Here is a 27,240-nt window from a genome sequence, read left to right as displayed (position 1 = left end):
TCTGCATGGAGGCCCATGCAGGCTGCCAGGACCGACTGCTCAGCCCCTCTCGCCTGCTATGGACCTCTCTGGTTATGCTAAACTCACTTGCGTCTTGGAAATCCACATCATTCCCAATGTTAGCGTTGCCCAGCCGGTTTGTCATGATCTTTAGCTGCATGATTTGCTGGCGAATGGTCATATCTGGCTTGGTGATGTCCACCTCCACCTCTGGGTTGTTAATCTGATTAGCTAAGCCATCCCCCATCACTTCGGGCAGGTAACTGCAAAGGAAGGTGACAGGTTTAGATGTCTCCCCCCCAGCTAAGCTCACCTCTCCCCATTACAGACACTAGTGATAATCCAGCCTCTTTGAACCCCAGAGAAGCTGCAGTCAGTGGTGCTGGCTTGTTGAACAGCCTCCATAAGCTGGTGTTTGCGGCGAGGCAGCCAGCTCTATGGATGGCTGAGCCATGCTGCCATGGCCAGAGCCTGGCCCTGAGGCCAGCTCAGCTTGCAGGAGGAGGCTGGTGGCCTTGCAGCATCACTGTCCCAGCATGGGGAGGGGTGGGTTTCCTGCAGGAAAGGCTGTGCATGGGGCTGAGGGGTTGCTCTCAGGCTGGTACCTGTGGAGTCACAGTGACACTCCCCTACGGAAAAGCTCTGTCCATATGGGAGGCTGAGGAGCACCTTCATCCCTGTCCTGGTTAAAGCCTGTGGGGACTGACACCCTGGGACGACTGAATGTCCCCAGCCCAGTACGACCAGACAGGCCCCCAGGAAAGCTTCAGCTGGGAGCTCTCAACCAGCAAACAGAGCTGTGCTGCTCCTTTCGGCAGTGCCCCGGCCCATCTGCTCCTGCAGATCTGCAGCGCTGATGGCATCAACGTGAAATATGGAAGAACTGAAGGTGCTGGCTCCAGGCTGTCAGAGACCAGCCCAGCAGGTCCGTGGAGAGGAGCAGAGAAAGGTGCATGTCCAGCAGCTGCCCATCTCCCCTCACAGCCATCCTTTAACTGTCAGCCATGGGTGGGAGGTGTTTCTGCAGCTGTTTGATGTCACCCGGGTGCCTCCTCTCATGAGGGAACAGCATTTCAGAGCAGGTATGGATAGAAAGACACGTATGCAATTCTCAGCAACAGCTCTGGAGTTTGTGAGGTAAATCCAGCCCTTCTGCCTTCTGAGTGCACGTGGAATTGCAAAACTGCTTCATTAGTACAAAACTATACAGTTATTTCATGGTGAATGCATTTCAGTGCTTAACTCTCTAACACACAGCAAAATGACAAGAGGCTTGACATTCCCAGGTACCAGTTTTTTAGGAAACGCAGCGTTTCTGTGGACAGGGACAGACCTTTTGGCTCAGTCTGAACAAGGGGGGCTGGCTGAGACGACGTATAAGTGCCTTTTATTAAACCCTCCCTCTCTCACCCTGGAATGGTGCTATCCTGGCACCTTGACCCTCTCCGTACCTGCCCTTGGTCATCCCATTCCAACACTTATCATCTGCTGCTGAGCTGGCCATTACTTTTTTGCTGCACAGGATGCCGGGCAGGGTGATCCAGTAAGTCTTGAGAGCTGTCAGATTCCCTTTGGCATCTAAAACCTGTAAACAAAGAGGATGCTCAGGGCCAGGAGAGCTCTGGGGCACCCCAGGGCTGTGGAAAGGACAAGGATTCTGCCAATTTTTTTTGTTTTACCATCACAAAGTCTGTTTTTATCCAGACAGGGACATGTCACCAACCTTCCCCTAAAGACCAACCATCAACCCAAGTACCCAAGGCTGAAGGTTACATGCTAAGGACTGTTCTGGTATCATAAGATTAACCAGGAGAAGATCATCTTCTGGGCCATGAGGGTAATGCTGAGAAGCAGCCTTGAGTCTGCCAGAGTGGGACAGGCAGATGTCTGTGAGTGAGGAGCCTCTGAAACGCGGGACCATGGCAGATCCTGCAGCTCATCATCCATAGAACCTAAAATCTCCATGGAGGAGGACCTCTGGCCCCAGTATCCAGGCTGGACTGCCTGAGGCTCAATGACACCAATGGCAAGCAGCCTTTTCAGATAAGTTTGGCACCAAATCCCTGAGAAATTGGTTATCAGCAACCTAGACCCCGACCCTGTGTTGAGGCAAGATCAGATCTGCTTCCGTCACGCCAGCAGTCGTCAATCTGATCTTCTTCAGACTCACGGCAAAGGCAATTCAGGTCTGCCCCGACCCGCAGGACCCAGCGCTGCGCTGGCCGGGCTCCCAGGCCTCCCAGGGGAGGCAGCGCACCCGCACGCCTGCCCTGGCATATGGCGGGGAGACGAGCTTCGGAGGCAAACTCACCAGCATCTCCAGTGCTTGCGCAGAGGATTTTGCTTCCAATGTGACCTTCCCCCGCCTTTTCTTGTCCTCGGTGCTGGAGCCTTTTGTGCTGATTTTGGGATTTCCACAGCCTTGGAAAACCTGAAAAACAAACCAAACCCTCTATCCCATGTTTTGATACTATTTCTTTAATTAATTAGCACTCCACAGTTATGTTTTTTTGTTTTTCTTCTTAAGTAAGTTTATCTTTCCTACCTGCAAGATCTCCGAGATTCTGTCTTAGTTTCTGGTCAGGTTAGTCTTGTGCCAGGATGTGTTTTCAGCATATTGTAACTGGTTTTGGTTACCACTATCAAGCAAAATGTTCAGCACTAACACAAAATTAGCACATGTTTTTGGATGAGTCACCAATGTTATTAAATTATTTCTAGCAATTTTATCTGTTCCTATTATGATTGAAAAATAAAATCCTGGAAAGAACAAGATGAGAGTTGCTCACACTCATTACACCAGTAGTGTGAGCTTTAGATTGCAGAGCATGTGAGCTTCATTGATTTGGACAACAGACTGAGGTGGGACTACCCCAATGACTCTTGCAGTCGGCACCCACACTCAGCAAATGAATGCCCCCTCCGACCAGGGGAATGCAAAGACAGTAGGTGTGTCACAGTCTGTCAGGTTGGATGTTTCAGGGGCAAACGAGGAAGCCAAACTGATTTACCTCCTAACTTTGGGTACTTCCCACCATCCTAACTACCTGCCCAGGCGTGCTTTGTAGCCAAAGGACAGCAGAAGCACTTTGAAGGTACAAATCCTCAGACTTTGCCTCTAGGAGGAGACAAAGTGTGCCCTGGAAGCGCCTGTTTCTCCTAGTTTCTGCATGACCAGTCCAGGCAACGACACCTCTGCTGCAGATAGCCAGGGCTCAGGCAACTGAGCCTCACTGTGGCTGGTGGAAGGAGTGCTCGGACAGCCAGATTTAATGAAGCATCAAAGGTCAGGAGGGCCTTTGCACTGTCAGTTTGATTCAGGAAACACCAGCCTTTACAAAGAAAGCCATCTGATTTGAAAAGATGGCTCCAAGCTTGTTGTGGTTACCAGGGTGCTGTCAGAAGCTATCGATAAATTTGACTTTGCATGGTGTCCCCTTAAAGCAGAGAAATCAAGACCTCAGGCAGGAGCACTGCTGATGCAGCCTGTGCCAGCTGCTGAATGCTTTTGCTAGTGGATTCTGACAGCCATCAGCAAAGTCGTAATCTAGACAAGAGTCCCGTCAGTGACAGTGGGTCTCACCGGTGTGTCTGAGGGACATTCAGCCCGGAACACCCCCTCCTGGGGGGCACTGTCCTGCTGACCAGATGGATCCAATGACTATGGCAGTTCAGCACCAAGCCAATTTGTTCGCCTGTCTCCTGTGCTCTGTGCATAAAGCTCCACCTCCAAAAATGCACATAGAACAATTTCAACTTGGTTCTACCAAAATAAAACCAATTTGGTTTCACTGCTGTATCTTTCTTACTGGCCTGTTACTGTTAGCAGGAGACAACTCTTTCAGGAGGTAAGAGCCCTGGGAGGTCTCCAAGACAGTGGCTTTTGCAGCAGCTCCAGCACAGCATGGTATCAAGGCAATCCACTTGCCAGCCCAAGGGCTTTAGGTGAGCAATGCCCATTACTGATGGTACACGTGTCCTGCAGACTGAGATGATCAATAGTCTCCTGCATAATGAGAGCAAACAGACGTTTGCAGCCTTTGATGGCTCCTGCTGCCTGAAATCCATCAGAGAGCCACAGGGAGCGAGGGGGAGTGCAAGGAAGCAGGGAGCGTGCTCTGCAGTGCAGTGAACACAGCGCTCAGTACCCAAAGTGTTTCTTTCCAGTTTTTCCCCAGATCCCAGGAGAACCCATCACTGAGGGTGTCACTGGGTCCAAGGGCCACTTCTGGCTCTTCTCACAAATGGCAGACAGTGCCCTGGCTCTAGGCTGGTAACGTCTGAAGCCCTCAGCTGCAGCCTGAGCCTGCTGCCCTCAGCCCCGAGAGAGAAGACTCCCAGGACTGGCTTGGGCCAGTCCTGAGCTCCTCTGGCAACGATATCCTTTACCTGATCACTCTGCCATGCTCAGAACCAGAGCTTAGAGCTGCAGCAATTTGCAGCTCCTGACCTCTGCTACCAGTGCCATCAGCAAAGCCTGCCACATTCACCTGGTCACCAGATCATACTGAGAAGCTTATCAAACACATTTGGTTGCTCCAGTCGAACACCAGTTAAGACTATTTACTCCTTTTCATTTTACCAAATTTACTACATGCCCCTCGGAAACACCTTTCTTTGCAGATGATGCCATGTTTTCCCACATCATGGGCTTGCTTTTATGTAGACAACCTCAGTCTCACCTAACAAGGGAAGAAAGACTATGGCCTTTCCATGTCAGAAAAGAAACCTAAACGAGTACCTGGATGCATGCTGCTGTTAGTGCTTTGACGTGTGCCAGTGAATTCCTGCTTGGCTAAGCAATACTTCTGCCCCCCCCCCCTTCTGCAAGACCCAGTTAGGATCTGCCCTGCTCCTTCCATCTGCATCCCCCTAACTGTGAGATAGCTGCAGGACTTGGGGAATGTCCGGGCAAAAAGCAGAAGCCCTGGAGGGCTGTTTTTGTTCCCAAAAGTTCTCTTACCTGCAGCTACAGAGGTGATTGTGGTTAAGTGGATAAATATACTAAAAATAGAAGACCAATAGAAGAGAGCATCATGATATACTTCTTGGAAGACAGGTAAGCATCAGGAGAGCCTGTTTTATACTCTCCAGATGGACTGCCAGATTGCAACTCCATCCCACAGATACAACCTGATAGCCCAGCATTTCCACTGCAGAACATCACCCCAAGGCAGGCTAAAGCAGCTGCCTTCTGTCACTAGGGACTGTGCACTTTCTGTAAATGCCTCAGCTCAGCCAAAATACTTCAGGACTCTTCAGACACCTGAGGCACCTGACAGCAAATGGCACCATGCCTCCCACAGTCACTGCATATGCAGTCCCACCTTGCGTGTCTGTACCTAAAGGAGGCTGGCTGGATGGGGCAGGGAGGATATTTGGAAACACTTGAGAAGGTTTTTGCCTGTGCAAGATGGGTGGTTTCCTATCATTAAAAGAGTGGGCATTTGTTCTCTTTCATCCTTCCTCTCCTTTAGTTCAGCTCAATAGTGAGCACAAAAAATATTTGGTCCTGGCAATTACCCATGGTGTATCCTCAGCCAGGCCCAGGCACATGCTCTTACCTTGGCTGTGATTGAATCTTTGTTTTCTTGCAAGTTAGAAATAGCTTCAGCGATCCTCATGTGAATAGTCCCTATTACAGTGTCTACGTTGTACGGTCCATCGATCCGATCAGCCACTACGACCAGGGAATCTAGTAAAACAAGACAGAGACATCTCTCATCAGACTCTGTACAAACCCTGTTAAAGATCACACTCATGCTGGGTGGGATAAGCTGTTGGCCCCTCGGCAGGCTTGCTGGGAGACATTTCACTACTGCCCGAGTGCATGCTCATTTTCCTCTGGCACGGGACAGCTGTCCCTTCCCAGCACATAGGCAAAGCCATGCTCAGCGGCAGAGGAATAGAGGTCACCTCCTGCAAATGGTAAATGAAACACAAAGTGACCAACATTTCCTGGGGTGCTACAGAAAGGAAAAATGGAAAATTGGTGCTGAAATATTAAGGAATGCATAGCAATACTTGGACCTAACCCTTCTAACTCACTGTGTATCTTCAGCAAAGCACTGCAGCCAGCAGAAAGTGGGAGGATTGGGGTCAGCAAAGTGCCAAAGGTACTGGACATGGGCACTAGCTTTTGTGGCAGTGAAGGAGAAAAGGACTAATTCTTCTCACCATCACCTCTGGAAGGACAACACGCAACCAGCCAGAGAAATATCAGGCTCTAAAGGCAGAGGAGCAGACCAAAATGACCACAACTAAACTGGTAAACAGGACAGGGAGCGACTGAGGGGTGTCTCTTGCTCTCAGCTCCTCTTATCTTGGAAAGCTCCGCTGTCCAAGCACTCTTGCCTGGCCTGGAAGCTCCTGCCTGGATGGCTGCTTTGGGACCGTGCTTGGCTTACAAAAAAATTACCAACATCTGCCTACTTCCAGAGATGCTTCTCAGCACTCCAGCTGGGTCTGAAGCAAGGGCAGCCTATATGCTCGCAGGGCTTGAGGCACTGCAGAGGAAGGCTGACATCCTCAGTGTCCAGCGAGATTTAAATAGGATCTCAGGGCAGGACCAAAACTGGGTTTGGACATCTAAAACGGGATGTTAACCAGGTCTGACTTTGCCAGTCAAAAATTGTAATTCTGAAAGTCACTGCTATGCTGCTGCTGCCTCAATTTCCTACCACTTGTGCTTTAGTAGGCTGGAGGCCAGGCCGTGTGTAAGCATTGGCATTCAGTTATGTGTGACCTCAGATAGCTCCAGTGTGGTCTGCGTCCCCCAAGACACACCAAAAACCTCCTGGCAGGACAAGGGATCTGTCAGAGCACTGGGGTGGCCTGTGCTCATCTGGAACAGAAAGTGCTTCACGTTCCTGTGGCCTTGCCACATGGAAGAAAACAAGTGCGATGGCTTTGTGTTGGTTCTTCTTCTCTACACAAAGAGGGTCAAATCCCAGGGTCTAGGTTGGAGATCTGTACCATTCGTAAATGGAGTTATTCATTAGGAGTGATTAATTCCTCTGTCCTAAATCCTGATACCTCACCCATCAGCCTGGCAGGAGACTGTCACAGCAGATGGTTGTAAGGTTGCAGAAAAGCTTATTCAGCATGAGTTTGTACTGCCGACATTATGCATGAGCGATGAAACCACCAGGTGAATTATACCCAGCAGTTCAACAGAATATCAGTAAAACATGTCCTTCAACCTACACCATCCCACCGTGTGTATGTGTCACCCGTGATACTGCTTTAAAGGACTGATGCTTATCTTTGAGCCGCAGAGCAAATTTCCTTCAAGCAGGAGTCCAGCCAGCTGGGGCACAACCAGGGACCACCACCATTTCAAACCTGCTAGGAAAGTGTTCAGTCCCTTGCCTGGGCAAGCCAGCAGAAACTAGCAGAAAGACCCCAAATGACTTCCACGAGGTCTAGGTGAGGTTTGTGCAGAAATGCTAGGCCCACAGTGGAGGTAGTACGTTAATAACGAAGGCCTGATCCTGAGCCCACTGTTGTCAATTTATCAGCAGGCTCAATCCTCGCAAGTATGTTCTCCCTGCTGTTACATGATTGATGTTCAGACCCTGACAGCTCTCAGAGAATGACCAAGCTGGGCAAGGACTAGATGAGGGACAGCACAAACCCACAGGAGATACCAGATCATGCCCACAGGGCTCACAGTCCGAAAGCAGGTCCAGCTGGCAGGGAGCAAGGGCACAAGTCAATTAGAAAAACAACTGGGAGGGCTCAAACCTCAGCCAGTCTGGAGCACGGATCACAAAATACTCTTTGCTCAGGTCTATAATATAGGATATAACAACATGCAAAGTCACAGCTTGGAAAAATTATGTACTTATTTTCAGCACTCAAAAGAAAAGAAAAAAGGTTTTGCTGGTTAGCTTGAGCAAGAATGGAAACAAGGGCCACAGTTTCCAAGTTAATGTGGTCTCTTTTCCTGCAACACAGTCCTATGGCAGTGCTGATTTCTAAAGCTAAACATGCCATACAAGGGGGTAATGTTTTTTTGTATTCTGGGAAATAACATCTCCTGCAACATTAAAGAGCTTGCAGTTTAACTTTGCTGCCACTCAGGGATTGCGGTGTCATCAGACTGTATTTTCCAGACAATTTTAGCTTGCAGAGGCACTAAAGTTGAGATACAGACATTTAAATCAAAGGCTGCACCCCCAAATTAGTGATATATTATGTTTGAAGTACTTACTATAAAAATCTCCCTTAATTTGACCTGCCCTAATTTGTCAAATTGAAAGATAAGTCAGTGTTTAGTGTAACAAAATCCTCTCCAGCTACACAGAAGGGCCTGGAGAAGGGTGAAGAATGGACAATGCCAGTGAACTGCTACCTTTGACTCTATGTCTTGCTCCAGTCCTTTATCAAATTGTGACCTCTGACACTAAAATGTTCAACTGCAATTTGAAAGAAGCTCCAATTTGCTCCTAGCCATCACCCCTTGACAAGAACAGTGTCTCTTGGGGAAGAAGAAGGCAGAAGAAGTGCAAAATGCACTCGGAATTGCCTCCCTGTCAATCAAGGAGAGCTGTACATTGACCTTTCAGGAGACGGACAGTCATCCTACCAGAAGAGCAGTGACAGGTAACACTTGGCTTGCTCTGGTCAGAAAGGCCAAAGTGCCATCAAAATCCTGGTGTAAACCCTTGGGGAAGGGAATATTCGTCCCCCTCTTTTACAGCAGCCTCCCAAGCTGCTCTCAGGGGGAGCGCTTCCAATTAGCTGCAGTAAGTTGCCACTTGGTTCGTTAGCCCCTAGCGTGAGGCAGGCAGCTGGCCAACACACCTCACCGGCCTCTGTGTGCAGTGGCTTGATATTTATTTTGCAGTGTCCCTTGAGAGGCAGATGACACCCCTTGAGCTTCAGCTGGATTTTTATTGTTAACCCCACCACACATCAACTCCGAGTCAGCCTGTCGGGCTGCAGCTGGCCAGTGAGCTGGCAGTCTTGCTGGCCAGGCAGCAGGAGCCAAGACAAGGGAAAAGGCCAAGCCCGAAGCTTATCTCCCCTAGTGCCTGCCTTCTGTGAGCCCAGACAAACATCAAGGCTCCCTCAGGTCTCAGATCACTCCAGATCTAAATGTACAATCTGGGAGAGAAAGAGGAGCTTGCTGGATAATGCTCTGTGGGCACAAGGAGGAGAGCTTTACCACTGCAAACAACCTCCCCTGGTGGACTGCAGACGGGGAGAGGATGTGCACTGTAACACAAACACACCATTTTCTAAGCACAGACCCTCACCAGCCTTAAACCATGCCCATCAGCTCCACAAGCCACTCTCAGCAGCAGTTCACAGTTAAACCAGGAGCCACAGGCTCTGGAAAAACAGCTGAGTGACACATGAGGTCTTCTTTAAAGAGATGCCCAGGTCTGATCAGGCAATGCAGAATTTCCTGCAGAAACGCCTGGTTGAAGTTCTCCAGCCTGTGTTCCACAGGAGATCAGACCACGCCATCACAGTGATATTTCTGGCTTTAAACTCAATGAAATGGACATCGCTATACACCTACAACCCACTTTAAGAGACCCATCAGCTTAACCGAGTGACAAAACCAAACCAAAATGAGTTCTTTTCTTATTCAAAATACAAGTCTAATTTTCCCATTCCTGGCAATGCCTGTGACTTCTCCCTCCTCATGTTTTTGTTTAAGACACCTCTTCCCATTTACAAATATGCGATTCTGCTCCCTTTGCTCTCCACCCATGCGAACAGTTTATGGCTAGTTTCTAGACTGCCTCCCAAGGAGGGCAGCAAGTGCTTCTCCTGTGCTCTCACAAGTGCTCCGGTGTGGATGAGGAGGCAGCTCTGACAGTGTACAGGTGGCAGGATCTGTCCCTAAGCTTCAGCACTTGGGAGGGAAGGAAGAATTATTTGAATGCAAAGTGTGGGCAATCCCAAATCAGCACAGGCAAGCTGAAAACTCTTTAAGCCCTTGTTAGCCAGCCCAGCAGTGTCCTTTCTAATGGTATTAAAGCCCAGCAAAATGTCCTGCAATAGCTTCTAAGCATCAGATCATGGACAGAGAAACTGTGGTGTAAAAGAGCCTCCAATGGTCCTTTCTTTATTTGCCAAACACTACCTCAGAGAGTTTAAAAGTTGCCGTGATAGGCAGCTGTGCTGCAGCACAGTAAGGTCATCTTACCCATCAGGTACTTCCACTCGGTGTTCAGGTCCGCTTGGTTGGCCAGGCAGCCCTTCACGACATTCAGGCAGTAGTTGTTGCACGGCTTCACGCTGGACATGCCCCGGCAGTGTGGGCAGTACATCAGCTTCATGATGGCACGAGTGCACTCATGGCTGAGAGATACCTGTGGGAGACAGATCAGAGTCAGACACACAGGCTGGCCAGGGCGGCATGTGGGCGAAATCCCCCCTTCCCTAGGGTGAAGGAGCTTGGTGTGATCTGAAAGGCAGCACGGCTCCCCAGGTGTGCGGCCTTGGGAAAGCCGCTTACCTTCTCACTGCCTCTCCTTCTCCCCACCCTTCCTCGGGCGTCACCCCTGTCAGAGGGACGGGACCTCTGAGGCAGCTGCTATTTCCTCGGGCTGTGTCTGAATCCAGGGTTCTGGGAAAAAAACATGAGCACCATCCTCCTTCCAGCCAGGTCTGGTGGCCACAAGGACAGCCTGGGCTGTCCACCGGCTGTAATCGTGACCCAGACACATGGTGCACATATGCCCTTGGAGCCCCTGCAATCAGTGCCACCGCTGTGCCCTTTCTGCAGGCAGAGTTTGTTGTCACTGCCCGGCAGACGCAGGTGTCCCACCACAAACCACATCTCTGGCTTCCTGGGGGGGACGCACAGCGGGGGCCTGGACACGGAAAGTTCTCAGCTGGCAACTTTGGAAAGGGGAATGGTGTTGGGGGAAGACTTGTACAATTCCAAAAACACGGGCAATTGAGAGCACTCGACACTGGGAAGTGATTGCTCTCTGGAAGCACTTCAGCAGCCGCAGGCAGCTGGCGAAGTGGGCAACACATGCCGTGCCAGCGGCTCGCAGGCACTGCACATCCAGTCAATGCTTTGCAGAGGTGCCTCTGGAGGTGGCTTTGCCACCTTTAATTAAACCACCCTCGTCCCATAAGCACAGACCCAGCACAGGTGCAGAGCCCAGAGAGCAGGGCAGCAGCGTCTGCAGCACGTCAAAGTCCCCCCAGACCATCAGCCACGGGACAGTGTCCCCCTCTGATTGCCATGGGCAAGGGGCTGTCAGTGTAAGCTGAGGGATGAATATCAACCTGGCAGAGCCTGCAGAGATGCTGGCAGAGCTCAGCACTCCCCTGTCTTATTGATAAAGTGTTTTCTCCTTTGTAGTCTTTTTCCATCTTTGCTCAGATCCAAGTCTGACATTGTCCCTTATCATTCTTTTAAAATAATTTACAAAAATAAACGTAAGTGTCTGCATGCAAATCTCCCTTGATACCAGGTACTCAGCACTCACAAGGAGCCCAAAGGAGGAAAGCAATGGAAGGGGCAAATCTTAACGTGGAAAAATCCCTGAGCCATGAACCACGGTTGCAATCCTGAGAACTGCCCTGACCTCCTTATTGCTTGTGAAAAATACTTTGAACATGGCCTTTTAAGTTTCTTCTGGAGGAACTCCAGAAAGATTCAGTTCTGAGGCACCCCTAGTGTGAACATGCTGAGCCCACTATCGGAGGTTGAGAGAGAAAATCCCTAAGCTTCTCCCCTCCTGAAACTGCCTGCACGGTAGCACCTCACTTCCAGTCAGCCTTGAAAAACAGATGTTGGATGTCCTCACCGGGCAGGAATGCATTAAAATAACCTCGTGAGAACCTTCTTCAGGACCAAGACAAAAATTTCTAGGTCTCAGAGAGAGAACCCAAACGGAGACAGCTTCCCTGCCTCGGCAGCCAGAACAAGCCCTGAGATGCCTGCGGATAAACGCTGTGCTTCACTGCGGCTGGAGGGGCTGAGCCCTGGAGGAAACACCACGCACGCCAAGGCTTCCTTCTGCTTCCTCAGCGAGCTTTCTGCCTCCTTTCTGGGACAACTCCCGCAGACAGAAACCGGCGCCCGGCTGCTGTGCAGCTCTTCTACCAGGAGATGGAGGCTTTGTCCTGCTGCAGCGCACGGTGCCACATGCTTCATCCCCAGGAGAAGCTGGCGAAGGCACTGCCATCTCCCGCCTCAGTGATCAAGAGGGGATGCAACAAAGCAGAGGGACAGGCAAACAAAAGAATAGTTTATTTTTCATCTCAGGGTTTAAATAACCATGACTGAATAGTGACCGAAAAGACAACAGGTAAGAGCACTTTTAACACTAACAGACCGTAGCTGAAGACCTTCCGAAACCAGAGCATTTACACAGAAACCAGGAGATGCAGCTAGGAAAGGAGTTGTGACCTCTCCTACCCCAGACAGAGCATTTGCAAACACGAATCATATGGTGAAGCTCCAACCAGAGCATGTAACCTGCACAGGCAATCAGGTCCTGAACACAACTTTGTCTCCATGTTTTACCAGCATGCCCCCTCACCGCTCGTCCTGGCTTATCCAGCTGTGGCCGTGGAGCACTGTAACCTCGCACAGCACAAACCTGGCTGCGACATCCCGGGAGCCACGGCACAAATGAGTCACATAGCTGGGCCCTGGAACATGGGACTTTCCACAGTACTGATGAGAACCAAGGAGCAGCCGGATCGTTTGCCTGCACCCACATGTATCCCTGGTTGCACTGCACAGCCTTTTGGAGTGGAGGGAGCTGAAGTGCTTTGGCTGGAAAGCGGGAGTGCAGCATCGCGTGCGCAGGAAACACCTTTGGGGCGGTGCGGGCCAGCCATCCAGTGGCAGAGAGGACAGCCACCAGCAGCTAGAAAACAAAGCTATTTGGTACCCTGCCAGAGCCCATGGGGGACACGGAGAGAGGCAAGCGACAGATCTTGGCTCAGAAAAGCATCTCCAACATGCTTAGCTTTAAAGTACGGTGCAAACCCAGCAACTGTACTGAAGCTACCCAGGTGACCACAGCGAGCCCATATTTAAATGAAGCTTGTGACAGGCCCAGTGGGCATTTAACAAGTATTTATGCTTGCAGAATTTATCCTGGTCTCTGCATTTATTTCTGTGCATGTCTTTTTCTGACAAAAAAAAAAAGGACCTTCACATGCTGAGCACAGCACTCCCTCACCCACCGGAGAGTAATCGTGCAGAGCCACCCATGCCCTGCCACCACGCAGAGCTGTAGAAGGGGAGTGGCAGCGGGGGCCTGCTCCTCGGTGCCCACCTACTCCATCTGGCCTCCGGCATGACTGGCAAGCGTGGGCAGCTGCCAAGGCTCCCCGTGATGCAGACGGCTGCCTGCTGTCCTGCAACCCACCTCGCTCTGACCTGTCCACGGCTGTCAGCCAGCCAAAATTGTCTGTCCCCAGCCACACCGCCTGCATCCACGCCGGTGCCCACAGAGTGGCTGCCTCCCGCCCATGCAGCTCTTGTGGGCTGTTGCCACCTGCCTTGGGGCAGCAGGTGCAGGCAGAGCACCGGGTGACAACGGTGCCCGAGGCTCAGCCTCAGGTCCTGAGGCTCTGGGGGGAAACACGCTGCTTTTGCACCTCAGCAAGGGTCATTTCTGGATGTCAGAGAGGACCTGTGTGTGCGTCGCCAGCCTGTCACTCTCGCAAGGTGGCTTTGTCTCCTGGAGGACAGGGGAGTGCCACTCTGCCCCAGGTGTGGGGAGCCTGCAGCCTCCAGGCAAGGTGGCACCCCTCGCCCCTGCTCCCCTGCCCCAGAGCCTCTCCTCTGAAGGCGAGCAGGTGACACATCCACCACCAGCTGTTGCTCCACTGAATCTGGCAGGTGCCAACTGTTCAACTTAATCTCTTGGCAGAAAGGATAAGTATTAATTTTTGCAGGTGGAAGAGGCCAGGCTCCACTCCCTTTCCCCAAAGAATGACTCAAACCTCTCCTGTTGGCAGCAGCACTCCTTTTTCACAGGCAGGCTGCAGAGGTGAACCGAGAACAGAGGGATGAGAGGGCAGGAAGAGGAATTTCAGAGAGTATTTTCTGCATGTTTTTTTGGCCAGAGCTCAGTTCCTCATCGTTACATCCAGCCCATGGACTTCTGCTCCACAAAGGGCAGAGGAGAGCGAGGGCTTGGGGCTCCGAGAGCCCCTCCTGGCCCTGATCCTGCACCATCCCTTAGGGGGACTTGCAGCATGTTAAGGAACGGAGCCCTTTAAACATCTTTTAGTCCTTGTGGATTAGTTTGCTGAAGTAAACTTCCAGGTTTTTTTCAGGTATGCTGTATCACAGAATCATAGAATCATCATAGAATCGTTAAGGTTGGAAAAGACTCTTAAGATCATCGAGTCCAACTGTTAGCCTATCACTGCCGAGTCCACCACTAAACCACGTCCTCAAGGACCACGTCTACCTGTCTTTTAAATACCTCCAGGGATGGAGACTCAACCACTCAATCCACACAGGGGAATCCCAGCCACAGTTAGGAGGGGCTGAGATTCCCTCCCCTGTATGCATACAGCAACACAACCTGGAGAGCACTGCAGCTCTCCTGCCTGCTCACCTCTCGGGCACAGCCAGCTCCAGCAGTGGCACTGGGGAGAAGAGCTCCTCAGCCTGGAGCTGTGGGACCATGCGCCCTCCATGGCAGCTCTTTCCAGATAAACACTCCCACAGTGAGAGTGAAGCAGTTTCTTCAGGCTGGCAAAGTCAAGACTGACCTCCACCTGCACACTGAGACACCTTCACTTCCTTGCGCTTCTGCATTCACCCTTCAGCCTTTAAAAGAACCTGAAACATTACGACCTGCCCCCCTGCCCAACCGCTAATTGATGCCAGCTAAGACCTGATGGAGAGCCCCTCTGGCTTCCCAGCACAGATTTGCAATAACCGATAGATCAATAAGCAACGTCCTCTGTTCATCACAGGTGGCCTGAAAGCAGGAGCACGCAAACTCCTGCAGATGGAGTGAAAGCTAACATAATTTTCTCATCTTTAAATGATCTGGCACAGCATGAAGACAGTACATGACAATAATTGATTTCTCTAAATACTATCAACTTGGCCCAGCCTGTGGCTGGTTCTCCTTTAAGAAGACATGGTTCTCCTTTAATTCTACTGGCACCTATACTCTTTTCTTAGCTCAGCGACCTAGAAACTGCATTAAGATGTCAAGAGAACATGCACAATACATTGGAGAAGCCATTTCCCAAGGATCTAGAAAAAAAAAATATTACTGTGAGATATGGCTTGGAGCCAGGGCACTCCTCATTCAGTTGTCAGAGGTATAAATAAATACATAAACCAAAGCTAAGCCCAGCTTAAAAATACATTGTTCCTACGTCATTGCTCAGTTAAAATCCACATACTCTATTCTGATTCCAGTGACATCAGTGGGTACAGTCCCTTAAAGTGTAAGCCCAGTGATGAAGTGATAAAGAAAAAATATTATCTTCTAAGATATACCCAAAATAGCAGACAAATCGGTATTGAGCAATAAATCATGTTAATTAAAACTACTTTACAGCTGGGGATACAGTAGTTGATTCGAGTAGCAATGAGGTAATGCAAGGGGAACAGGTGGCTGCCTCATAAAAAGCCCCATTCTACCATAAGCGCTGACATTTCAAGGAGGTTGTCATCAGGTATTACCCCGTGACGGTGGCTCGTAGCAAGAGCCGAGCTCTGTGCTTTTCCATGGCTCCTTTCCAAAGCCTGATGTGCTCATGCTTTGTTGACGGAGCCACCCAACCAGATGTGAATTGCTGGAAGCAAACGCTTTGCCAGAGCAAAAGATCTCTGCAGAGTCTCTTGTATCATGTCTCGGATGGAGCTGGAGCTTGCTTGCAGGTTTGCGCAGCTCACGGCACAGCCACCCAACGCGACCGCTGAGCTGGGGCTCACCCTGCCACTATTCGGCACCGGCGTTTGCACAGCAGCCAGCAGAGAACAGGCACGTGTGGAGGTAATATGACAGAAAATTGAGAACACCTGATTCTCAGCATTCAGAGTGGCATTGTTTTCCCTAATTTTTCCTCCTCCTGAGGAATGTTTAAATCAATTACAGTAAAATTAATGACTTTCGCAAGCAATTTGCTGAGAGGATGGGCTGGGGGATTAGTCACTAGCTGGGTTCCTTGCCACCCCGAGCCAATTTAGAAGACATTCAGTGTGAAAGGCTTCTAACAAAAAAAAAAAGCTCCTGCCATGTATTTTATTAATATGCTTTCTAAGCAGACAATCACAGAAACACAGGAGGCTCAGGGATAACAAGTAGTCACACACTGTGTCTCCCTGCATTGAGACACATTTGAGGAGAGGTAAGTTATGCTTCATATTACCTAAAACATAACTTCAGAACAGTTATAAACTTTCTGAAGTGAAGACACAGGGAAGCAAAACTACTTGTAGAAGGGGAAGGCACTCAGCTCAAACAGGCGAGACACCCCTGCACAGACACTCGAGGGACTGACGACACCTCAGTGCAGACAGTTCTTGGGATGGCCAGGGCTTTAGTCTCTGTAGGACACACAGCAGCAGGGCAGCACTCTGGTCAAAATGGGCTAGATTTTTCCAGAACATAGGAAAAAGCCTTCTTGTCTTTCCTCTGTGCCTTTAAAGAACAAATCAAACTTGTGATTTCCATGTTCAACCCAAGTTACGCATCTTTGAACATAGAGATGGTCACAGATAACAAAAGCATGTTTTATAGAGCCACGGGACACTTTTCTCTCAGACCCACCATTATCTGTTCTTTCTCCCACTACAGCACCTACCCAGGTTATATGTTGATTCTCCAAACAACACCCACTGATTTGTAGACCTCTCTTCAGCGTAAGGTTTGGTGCAAGTCACAAGGGATGCAAAAAAGGGGTGCAATTCCTCCTGGCCTGACCCCGGACCTCTCTGAATCTACAATAGTGGGAGGTTTTTTACCCTTCTGAACTGGGACCTCATTTGACAGGTCACACAGAATAATAGAGAGGTGCGAAGGAGAGAGATGTTTTCTGCTGTTACCCTAATGCCTACTGCGTGGAAAACATTCAAGAGCCTCCGAAACACCCTGAGTAATATCAGGGCACAGAAAGGACCATGGAAGTGATGATATGAGTCTTATATGTCACTGAATTTTCACAAGCACCCTGTCTCTTTTAGCTAAAAGCTGCTACACCCTCCTCACGCCAAAAAGCATTTCTTTATCCAAGCCAATTATTTCCTGAAAAGGTGGCTGGAGAGACCAAAGAACGAAGTGTGGGATGCAGAGAGGAAGGCCCTGGGGAACAGTGACCGAAGAGGCACTAGCGCTGGGACAAGCTCTGTACGTCACGTCCAGGAGTTACAGGGTCTTTTTGATCGAGCAATGATCCCCTCCCAGCTTCCTGAACATTGGAGAAAGGTTGAGCTTTAGGAAGCCACAGCCATCTGGAAAATCGTTTTAACAGTGGCAGTACCAAGCTGCTACCGCAGCAGCTGGCTCTTGGGCACAGCACGCCCGGCTCTGTCCGGCTGCGAGGGGTGAGCCCGGCTCTGCTCCTCCCGCAGCCAGCGGCAGGGCTCCTCCTGCGCCCATCGGGAGGTGGCCAGCTCCTTTGGCACCCAGAACCTGCAGCCAAGCTGCCGATGTTGCTTTTGAAGTGCTGGCTTCAAACAAGGAAAAGAAAAAAAAAAAGAAAAAAAAAAAACCAACCCCGATTCCTTTCTCCTTTTGAAGCCTGGCTTAAAAGCAAATGAGAACCTGCAGCCTAGTTGCAATGTGATGGGAATCCTCGGCCTTCAGGGGCCTTTAAGTACATCTGAAAGGCATTTAACACCAATAAAATAAGCTGAGCTCTTGCTGATATTTTTCCTACCCCCCTGCTCCCCTTGCACATTCACCCCCAGGCTGCTGTGAGCCATCTGTGCCTTGCTTCTCAGGGGAAGCAGGGTTAGGTAGAGGGGAGAGATTTGGGGATGGACAAAGAGGCCTGGGTGAAAAATACAGGCTGCTGGAAGTGCTGTCAATCCCCCTGGCTTGTCGTGGGGACGCTGGCAGGTCGGGCTGATGGAGGGAGAAGGCTGAGCTAGTCCCTAACGCTGTTGGTGGAGGTGTCATTCTGGAAGCTCTGTCCACTCTAAAAATTTTGCCCGAGGGAGTATGAGGTAGGCCCGCAGGGAGCTCTCTGCAGGTTGGTGTTGGTGTTTGCTGAGCCGGACCACGTCCCTGCCACGCGGCTGCTCTGGCCTCCCAGGAGCAGTATGGACCCAAGGTGGGGACAGGGACCTGTAGCACCTGGCTGCTGTTTTGGCGTGCTGTGGGGATGGTTGGGGTGGACACAAAATGCCTCCAGACATGTCAGATATATGTCAAAATCTGCCTGCACTAACTCCCAGGTATATTTTTCCAGGTAGAAGGACTTACTGTCTGAATGGCCATTCTAACCTTCAGAAGCACCAGTTAAACCCAGTGACATCAGGCAACTTCGGTTTCCAAACCAACAGATGCTTTAAAGCCAGCAGACGGCTTTCTAGAGGTAGGCACATGTCCTGGGCAGCTAGAGGCAGAGAGCACCTAGAGCTGGAGACCTCCACAGGTTTGGGGGCTGAACCCAGCTACGCAGGCAGCTGCAGCCGAGGCATTCATAGCACCCTCGCTTACCTTCTCATGCATATTTCAAAGGCAGGTGATAGAAGTAAGGGCAGTTTTTCCTGCCAGCTGTGAAAAACCCATTCTGGGATAGTGTTTAAGAGAAAACAGGTCAGGTCTTCAATTCACAGATCAGGCCGTGTGCACTGGGAAATGCAGGCGGGTGTTCAGAGCCACTCCAATTACCCCAAATCCCTCAGGTGGAATTGTACAGTTGGGATAAAGTTGTCAGTATGAAGAACAGCAGCTACAAAAAAAGGCCAAGCAGGGGAGCAGGTCCTGCCAGGCCAGCAGTGAGGAGTGCTGCCGAGCCACCCATGGGACGAATGGCAGCCCAGGAACATGCTCAGAAAGCCAATCTTGCCCTCTCTTTTATACCAAGACCAGCATTGGGAGGACAGGTTTGTGTTTCACCAGGGAGCTGGCTGGGTCTGTGATCGGGACTATCTGCAATGTGGCAATTTCATGTTGGAAAACATTTCATTTTTACAGTCTCCCCACGGAAGGACCTTCAAATACTATGACCAACAAAAGCCAGGCTGTGCTGTTCTTTGCATCGCCACATGTGCAAGCAGGAAATCAGGGCGACGGCTGCTCCGTGCACTGGGCCGTCAGCGCCCAATTTCCCTGGTGAAAGGAGCAGGAGCTGCAGGTGCTCCCAGCCCTCCACCAGCACGGGGAAGCCGGCACAGGGAGCAGACCCCGCTCTCTCCGCCACATGGTCAGCAGCTGCCTTGTGCATGTTTATGCCAGCCCTGATGTAATTAGCACCTTGACGTGTGTTAAATGAACCAAGCTTTCCAATCTTTCAGAATAAAGCTCTAAAAGAAACAGCTGCGGGGCTGACAGAAATATGATTCTTTCAAAGTCTAATGAATTGTATAATCACTTCAGTCATTATTTTGCATCTTCCTTCCATAAATGCACAGCCACAAGTCCTTGGAGCAGAGTGAGTTTTAAGCCTCACCAAGCCCATCATTCAAGATACATCAAACATGTTTCCAAACCCCCGTCAGCGATCAGAAAGCGAGCGGGGCGCAGGCGCAGCGTGCTGGGTGGTGGCTGTGGTGTGGTCCGGTGGCAGGGGTAGGGCACAGACAACCCCACAGTTCGGTGACCCTCTTGCTTTCACCTCACTATGCTCAGCTCAGCACAGGGTGAGGGATACAGAGGATGGAGGCTGATGCCAAATCTGTGCCCTTCACGCTCCAGCAAACCAGAGCTGCTCTTAAGCCTGAGGCCAGACAGACTGCCTGGGTCCATCCCTGCCAGCCCAGCAGCCAAATGGCCATTTGGCAGACTTGGGGGGGAAGGGGGGGGAAGAAGGCAAGGGTAATCCAGCCAAACCGAGGCAGCAAAACAGTGAGCAGAGTCAGCCCCGTCTCCCTCCGCAGCCAGCGGTGAGGACACTTCCAGAGGGCAGTGACGATGGCTCCAGAATGCAGTACAGCGCAGTGCAGCCTGCGAGGGACACCAGACCCAAGGGCAGGACCCACAGCTAACCAGGAGGATCTGTGCCTTTGGATTCCAGCCTAGTGCCTAACTGCCTTCAGATATTAAAATGAGGAAGATTCATGTGGATAGACAGACTGCTGTCATGCTCCTCTCCCTCCGGAGGAAAATACTGCAAGCCACCACCTGCCTATTCAACACACTCCCTGCTCTGTTCATCTGATGCAGTTATTTCCAGCTGGTACAATTTTCAATACTTTGAAAACTAGATTCAATTGACTTTTAACCACCAGGTAGATAGGGGAGACATATACCTGCTTGCCTGCATTATTTCTATTATATTCAGAACACCTATGGGCTTTTATCCCTGAAGGGTTGTGATTTAAACATAATAATGGATAGAAATACTGGAAAGTTGTATGTGAAATACATAAGGATGTGTTCAAGACTGCATGCTCCCCATCCAGCTCGATTTGAATCTGTCCAAACAAATTCCAACATTATTGCAAAACTCCCTCCCTAGCTTTACATGCAGCAGTGCTGGAAAAGAGCAGTGGGCTGTGAGGGGTGCGTGTGGGGCTGCAGGAGCTGCTGTACCAAGTTGTTTAAGGCAAGAGGCAGCTGATGGGAGGCTGGTGACTCAGGGAGCACTGCCAGCTCGGGGAAAGGGATATTAAACTTCTTGAGTCTACAGGCGGAATTGGGCTGACTGGGACTTAGATCTAAACCATTTTAAGCCATGCAATCCCACATATAAACTGCCCAGGGACAGCTCGCCAAGAAAACATGAGACACTTCAGCAGAGGTGACGGTGACCTCGGCAAGGAAGGGCACGTCCCAGCCCTGCGCGCTCGCGGGCCCCGCGGTGCCCAGCAGCGGGGCAGGTCGCGGCGGCTGTGCCAGAGGCTGTGCGTGGGCAGGAGGAAGCGAGCACAGGGGCCGCTGCTGGAAGTAGTCCCTGAAGGTACAAGAGCTTATTTCAGCCTGTAGTCTAAGACGGTGTTCACAGGCAGGGGTGTCTGAAGTACCACAGGCTTCTCAACTCCTGGGACTTCAGTCCTCCTCCTCCTGAATACAGCCAGACCTGCAAAGGGTGCTTGTGGCATTTTCTACCCGATGAACTGCTGCTGGGTCTGCAGCAGCACAAACTTTTAGCACAGGCACCGACCAGCTCATTTTCAGAAAGCCCCATCGGTGGTTTGCAATGACAGTAGGGGAAAAAAAAAAGGAAAGAAACCCGGCACGCTCCAGCAGTTGCTGTTTGTGCCTGGCTGTGGTGAGCTGCATCCCGCCTCCATCCCTGCCGGTGACGCCAGCACCCTTGGGACCCACTGCTGCCCGCTGCTTGTGTCCCACACGGAGATCCTGCAGGACTCCATCTCACATTACCTCCCCTCATTTTCTTAAAGGGGAGGCCAGATCTGAGGCTGAACTCCTGGATGAATGGTATCTTACCAAGCAGTGCTGTCTATAGGTGCAGGGAGCTGCCGTCTAAAGGTGGGAGGCTTATTAAATCCCATGCAAGCAAACAGATGATCTCCCTGAAGGAAAATGTTCCGCCCCTTGGTGAGAGCAGGTCCCAGACGAGAGCTTTACCCAGAGGGAGAGATAATTTACTGTGGCACCTTATGGCTCCCTGGGGCAAAGCCAGTCTCTGCACAACAGCATCCGCCTGTCAAGTCATCGTCGTAACACACCTCTGCCGTGCAAAAACTGAACAGCTCCAAAGTGAGAGGTGGGATAACATCCAGTGAAAAGGAAATAAACGTGGTGATATGAGGATATTGCCACTCGCCAGTGCCATGGAACAACATGCTCATAACATCTATTTACAAACGCTAATGTCTTTTCAGGATCAAGAGGAGGGCAATTTAGATAAATGCTTAATTTTATTACAAAAGTGAAATCCTTTAAATGAAATAAAATGTTATTTATGTTTGTATGTACTTGCTGCTCATGCTCTGAATAAAGATAAGCCACTGAAAGGACGGAGATGTGTGACCAAGCACATGGGACAGGAGTTCAGTGCACTTGAGCTGTTTTAGCACAGTGGTTTCATAAGTGTGTGAAAAAGATTATATTCTTCACTTCATTTTATTCAGTCAGATCAATTTTATGCCTGCTTCACCCAAAAAGCAACTGGAAGCTGAAAGACAGAAGTCAACTATGGCCTTCCAAGCTATGGAAAAAAGTGGGGTGTGAGAAATGGCTACAATCTTAAAGTACATGAGGACCAGGAATGACCATACTGTCTTTGTTATATTATTGACTTGTTGGAAATGTAAAGCGTGTTTAGATAAACGCGATTTCCCATATGTGTCCAGCACATTCACTTAACTATTAAAAACATTTATAAAAATTCTATTTTTGGGCCTTTTTAATTGGCATTCAGTTCCCATCCAAATACAGCTTGACCCACCATGTGTTTAAAAATTACTCGTATGGTAAATAGGAAAGCTGCCATTTAACTTCTACTAACATAACAGTTTAAAAAATAAGGCTGAAATGTATTGTGAGACACAGTGTTGCTTAAATAAAAATGTACTGATAGATGACCTTCGTTGGTAAAATGAAATACAGGATTTAGTGAAAAAGCTTATAATTAGTAAAGAAGATCATCATATTTTGTTTCAAACTCAAATGAGAATCAGCTGTAAGAACATCTACTGAGAAAAAGAAATGCAAACAACTATTAAAATTGATTATTTAAGTAAGTGTTTCTTGCTTACATAGCTGGTATTGCTTCACAACAATCCCCACTACCATAGGGAAACTTAAAATTCAGGAGCAAGAAGCAATGAAGATCCAGCAAAGAAAGATCGCTCTAATAACTCACTTTCTGACCGACGATCAAAATTAATTTTAAAACGCCTCTTCTCCCTGCCTTTGGAAATGGAACATTATTTCTTTACTTTTTCTGCACTTTCACCAGAGATTCACAGGTTGTCAGGTCTCTGAGGGGAATTTGAGGACTCTGGACGTTTTTTGACGTGGGCTGGGCGGCTCTCCTCCCCGTCCGTCGGTGCAGCATGGGCATGGTGCTGAGATGCCGGAGGCCAGCAAGGACCCATGCACAGTCTCACTGCCCTTTTTGGGCGCTCTGGTGCAGACAGGATCACCTCTGCTACCGTGTCCCCACAGCACTTCGTGCAATAGTCCTGACCTAAGACTTAGATGGCTGAGCAGTATCGTAATGTGAGTAATAAATAACAAAACCAGCCAGGAGATTCCTGTTTATCATGCTGCATCTCTCTGAGGATTTTTTGCTTTGGTTTTATAAGGGGTTATCTCTCAGTCTTTGCCGTTTTTACCATCTCAGTTTTTTCCCCCCGCCCCGCAGTATTTCAATTCACCTACACCACGTATTTCACAGGAGCGCATTCTCGCTCTTGTTGCTGAACATGGCAAATGCTTGCACCAAGTGTGGATCTCTGAGCAGCAGCTGGCAGGCAGCAAGTCTCTCAGCACAAGGCCTTCACCTGTTCATATGAAGCTCAGAGTTGCAGCAAATGCTATTTTTGGGCAGCTGCCAATCTCACAAGCAAAGAAAAGGATCCTAAACAAAACTGGGATATTTCTTCTCTCTTGCCCTGGCACGCAGCACGAGGTGCACACCCCTGGGGGAGCCCCTTCTCTGTGTGCCCTTCACTAGGGATTTTGTGGCTGCTGCTGTTTTGGTAGCTGCTACTTCACGCAGATGCTGAAAAACTCTCTTGGCATTGCGCAACTTAAATGAAACTCTGCAATTTGTGCTGAAAGAATAACTACAGAAACACACAACCTGAATGTGAACACAGAGGTGCTGCCCCAACACCCCCACCCACATGTGGCACATGGGTAACCCCTAACCCTGTTCCAGGGCAGGGTGCCAACCGGCACACCCATCCCCAGCCCTGCGAATTGCCGCACCAGCCGCGCGCGTGCCCCGCGCCCCCGGGCCCCCTCCCACAGCCGCCGTGCAGATGGCAGCGCTTCCGCCGCTGTCAGCGTGGGGCCAGGCTGGTGGCAGGAACCGCGGCATCAAAAGCTTTAGATCTTGGTGTCAGAGCCTGCAGTCTGTCAGGGTGACTTTGCCTTAAAAGCTAGGACGGCAGTAAAGATGAAAAATGGTTTTGCCACTTTCTCCCCGGCTGCCCTCAAGCTATTTATCCCCAGCAGGACGCAGAGCGCCTGCTCCCAGCACACCGCTCCTGCTCCTGTCCCTGCGCGCCCACCGGCCAAGGGCTGCCCAAAGCGATGGCTTCCTATGAGATTGGGCAGCCAGAGGCTGGGGAAGAAATGCCCCTTGGGCACAGCGGAGAGGCAGCAGGGATTAAAGAAATCTCATGAAATCCCCCCCTGTCGCTCAGTCGGGGCAGGCTCTTCCCCATTTTAAGACAGCCAGAAAATCTGATAAACAGCACCCGTCTTTCCTCCGAACGCCCGGTAACACAGGCTCTGCACAAGGACCTGAAACAGCGATAGGATACAGGTGACAAACACTGAACTGGAAGTGTGTAAGCAGATGAAACCAGGAGGGTTTTAATAGAAATCAGTAGCTCTTCTGGGATTTGCAAATAAATAAACCCAAAGTAATCTAATTTTTCAGAAGGCCAAAGCTAGGTAATTTATTTCTACTTGTCCATTTCCACGGGCTTTCCCCAGACTTCCTGACCAAAACACTCACCGCTGCTCCCTAAGAAATTTCAGCTCAAAGAGTTATTTTTAATGACTGCTGCTACCAGCTGACAGGAAAGTCAAATCCCAGTCTCTGATCTTAAAAGTCTTATACACTCTCTCCTAACATCGCGAGTATAAAGCAACATGAAAAATGACTAAAACCAAAGCACCAGTTGTGGATCGCATTCAGCACTTCATATCCATTTCGCACTAGTGTAAATCCACACCTGGTAAAGGAAAGTGGGTACACCAGGCCTTTTATTTTAGACACAGCTGAGGGCTACCAGGGCATCCATAAAATGGATTTCCCACCTCAGCATTCTCACTCCCTCTTGCCTAAAGTACTAAACCCCTTCCTGAAGACAGGGGAAACGGGCCAGTTTTGGCCTTTGTTACAAAATCAGCTCTCAGGGAGGCTTTGCTGAGGTTTCCCGACTCAGTTCATGCAGATGATGCTACAACAGCAACATGTTGGGTTCACTGCAACCCCAGGGAGGGCTCTTGTGAGAGAGAGGAATGGTTGGGAACCTCATGGAAAACCCTCCATCCTGGAGGAATGGGTTGGGGGGAGGCAGAGGGAAGAGAAGGATCTGTGACTGGTCATGTACGCCACGTCCCGTTTGATAAGCAACGCTGAGAGAAGGAAGAGAATTCAGAAAGGGGGGACCAGAATCAAAATCCAATGGGTCAGAAGCCTACATGAAGGTGGGGGAAAAATACGCTGCATATCAGTATCTCAGGTCCTTCCCTTCTGCTGATACCATGGCTGCAGTTGCTCTGCCAGCCTGCTTTACCCACCAAACTCGGCTACAGGCAGAATCATGCACACCAAGCTGGAAATCTCTGCCATTCAGAGGATTTATGAAAAATATTTTACTTTGGTTCCCCTGAAATTACACCATTCTCCTCTTTTATCTGTCTTAAGTGTCAGGAGAGTGTGATGTTAATGAAATGTACAAAGGCTTTTAGGTAGCTGAACAGTTTTATAGTCCCACATTGATAAATTAAAGCATTTGTCACTGTTACCACATTAATGTTTCTTCCTGAGATCAAAGTCTGGATTCGCTGCATCAAATAGTACCGTCCTCTGCTACGCATTACCACGCATTACCTTTGGAGGAAATTAATTGCGATTCTGTATTTTTACATTCACAGTTTAATCACGCCCTAATTCTCATACCTGCTGATTGCCATCTCCACATGCAGTATGCAAGTAATTTTTTAGTATGGATTTTCTCCTCACTACCTGTGTGAAAAGCCTGAATATCTTGTTTCAGGACAATCACCACCTTCTGGCTCTGAAAGGCTGCTTCTGCAATAAAGAATACAGACAATTTCCTTCCTCCTCAAACCCTGGATTCGGTCACATTAATTTACATTTATATAGCACCTTTCATCCCTGAAGATCCCAATGCACTTTACAAACTCACCCTCTCTGTACACAGAAGCTGTACAAATATACACGGCTACATAAACAGACACAGCAATCCCAACACCGACCGCTGAAACACATCTCTCTGCCTGTATTCCCAGCACATTCGTGGCAAGTCAGCTCTGCACACCCTACATCATATCACCATCAAGGAGGAAGACAAGGCAGCGTGATTTAGAGGCATGCCATTTCCCTGCTGGGGAAGCGCGAGGAATCTAGGCAAGCAACAGAACGGCTTTACAGCCTGGGCGACTGACATCTCCTTGGCACTCTGCTGCATAGGTTAAAATGAGGTAAAGACTGATTTGTTGTGTACCTCACTGCTTCTGCGCTATCAGTGCCCGTAGAAGTCAAGGCTTGCTGCTCCCTTCCACTGATGGGTGATCCTCAAGCAGTCTGTTTCATAAAACTGAAAAATTCCTGCTTGCTTTGTAATGTAAACATAAGGGGAAATAAACCCCCCTCTCCGTAACAGCAGTAGTTGACTGGCTCCTGCCAATTTGAGGATGGAGAAGAAAGAAGAATCCCAACATACCTGAGACACCTTTTTGACCACGTCGCTGCCCACAAGAAAGCCCTGTGCGTAGGAGCGCGCCGCGATGAAGGCTCGGGTTGCCTTCACCTTCAGGTCCCTGGGAACTTCCCCGAAGGGTTTGTGCTGCTCCGCGTGTTTCACCATGCAGTCCAGGTACTCATCTGTGATATGGTACTGGGGATTCATCAGCTTGAAGAGCCGCTCCAGCAAGCGTGTCCAGAACTCATTGAGGGCCTCTTCCAAGTTGATGTTGGAGCCCCGGTAATAGCGGCGTAGCTCGCTGTACAAGTCCTTGAAGACCTTCATGTTTTGAGTGTACAATTCTCCATACATGCTTGGAAAAGCATCATAAAGGGCCTTTTCTGACTTGTTCAACAAATCCTGGAAATAACCTGAAGAGAGAAGAAAAAGGAGATGGCGATGCATCAGTCAGACAAGCAGGAATCCAACAGGCTGGGCTGTTTGGCAGCACAACCGAATGCCCTGAGAAAACAGAAGGGCCCTAACAGAGCTTTTCCTCCAACCAGCCTTACCCA

General features: G+C 49.7%; 1 protein-coding gene across 1 annotated transcript in view; it reads right to left on the bottom strand.

The window, feature by feature from the left end:
* GPC1 (glypican 1) overlaps nucleotides 1-27,240 on the bottom strand; it is a 224,924-nt gene that overhangs the window by 5,408 nt on the left and 192,276 nt on the right. The window contains exons 3-8 of the mRNA XM_082318976.1: nucleotides 26,705-27,096; nucleotides 10,166-10,331; nucleotides 5,565-5,695; nucleotides 2,312-2,431; nucleotides 1,452-1,585; nucleotides 88-263 (exon numbers count right to left, since the gene is read on the bottom strand). Of these exons, the coding sequence (XP_082175102.1) occupies nucleotides 88-263; nucleotides 1,452-1,585; nucleotides 2,312-2,431; nucleotides 5,565-5,695; nucleotides 10,166-10,331; nucleotides 26,705-27,096 (1,119 nt within the window). The remainder of the gene's footprint in view (nucleotides 1-87; nucleotides 264-1,451; nucleotides 1,586-2,311; nucleotides 2,432-5,564; nucleotides 5,696-10,165; nucleotides 10,332-26,704; nucleotides 27,097-27,240) is intronic.

This window comes from Platalea leucorodia, assembly GCF_965183815.1.
Source record: "Platalea leucorodia genome assembly, chromosome: 8".
NCBI lineage: Eukaryota > Metazoa > Chordata > Aves > Pelecaniformes > Threskiornithidae > Platalea > Platalea leucorodia.
This window is presented reverse-complemented; position numbering and strand designations above follow the sequence as displayed.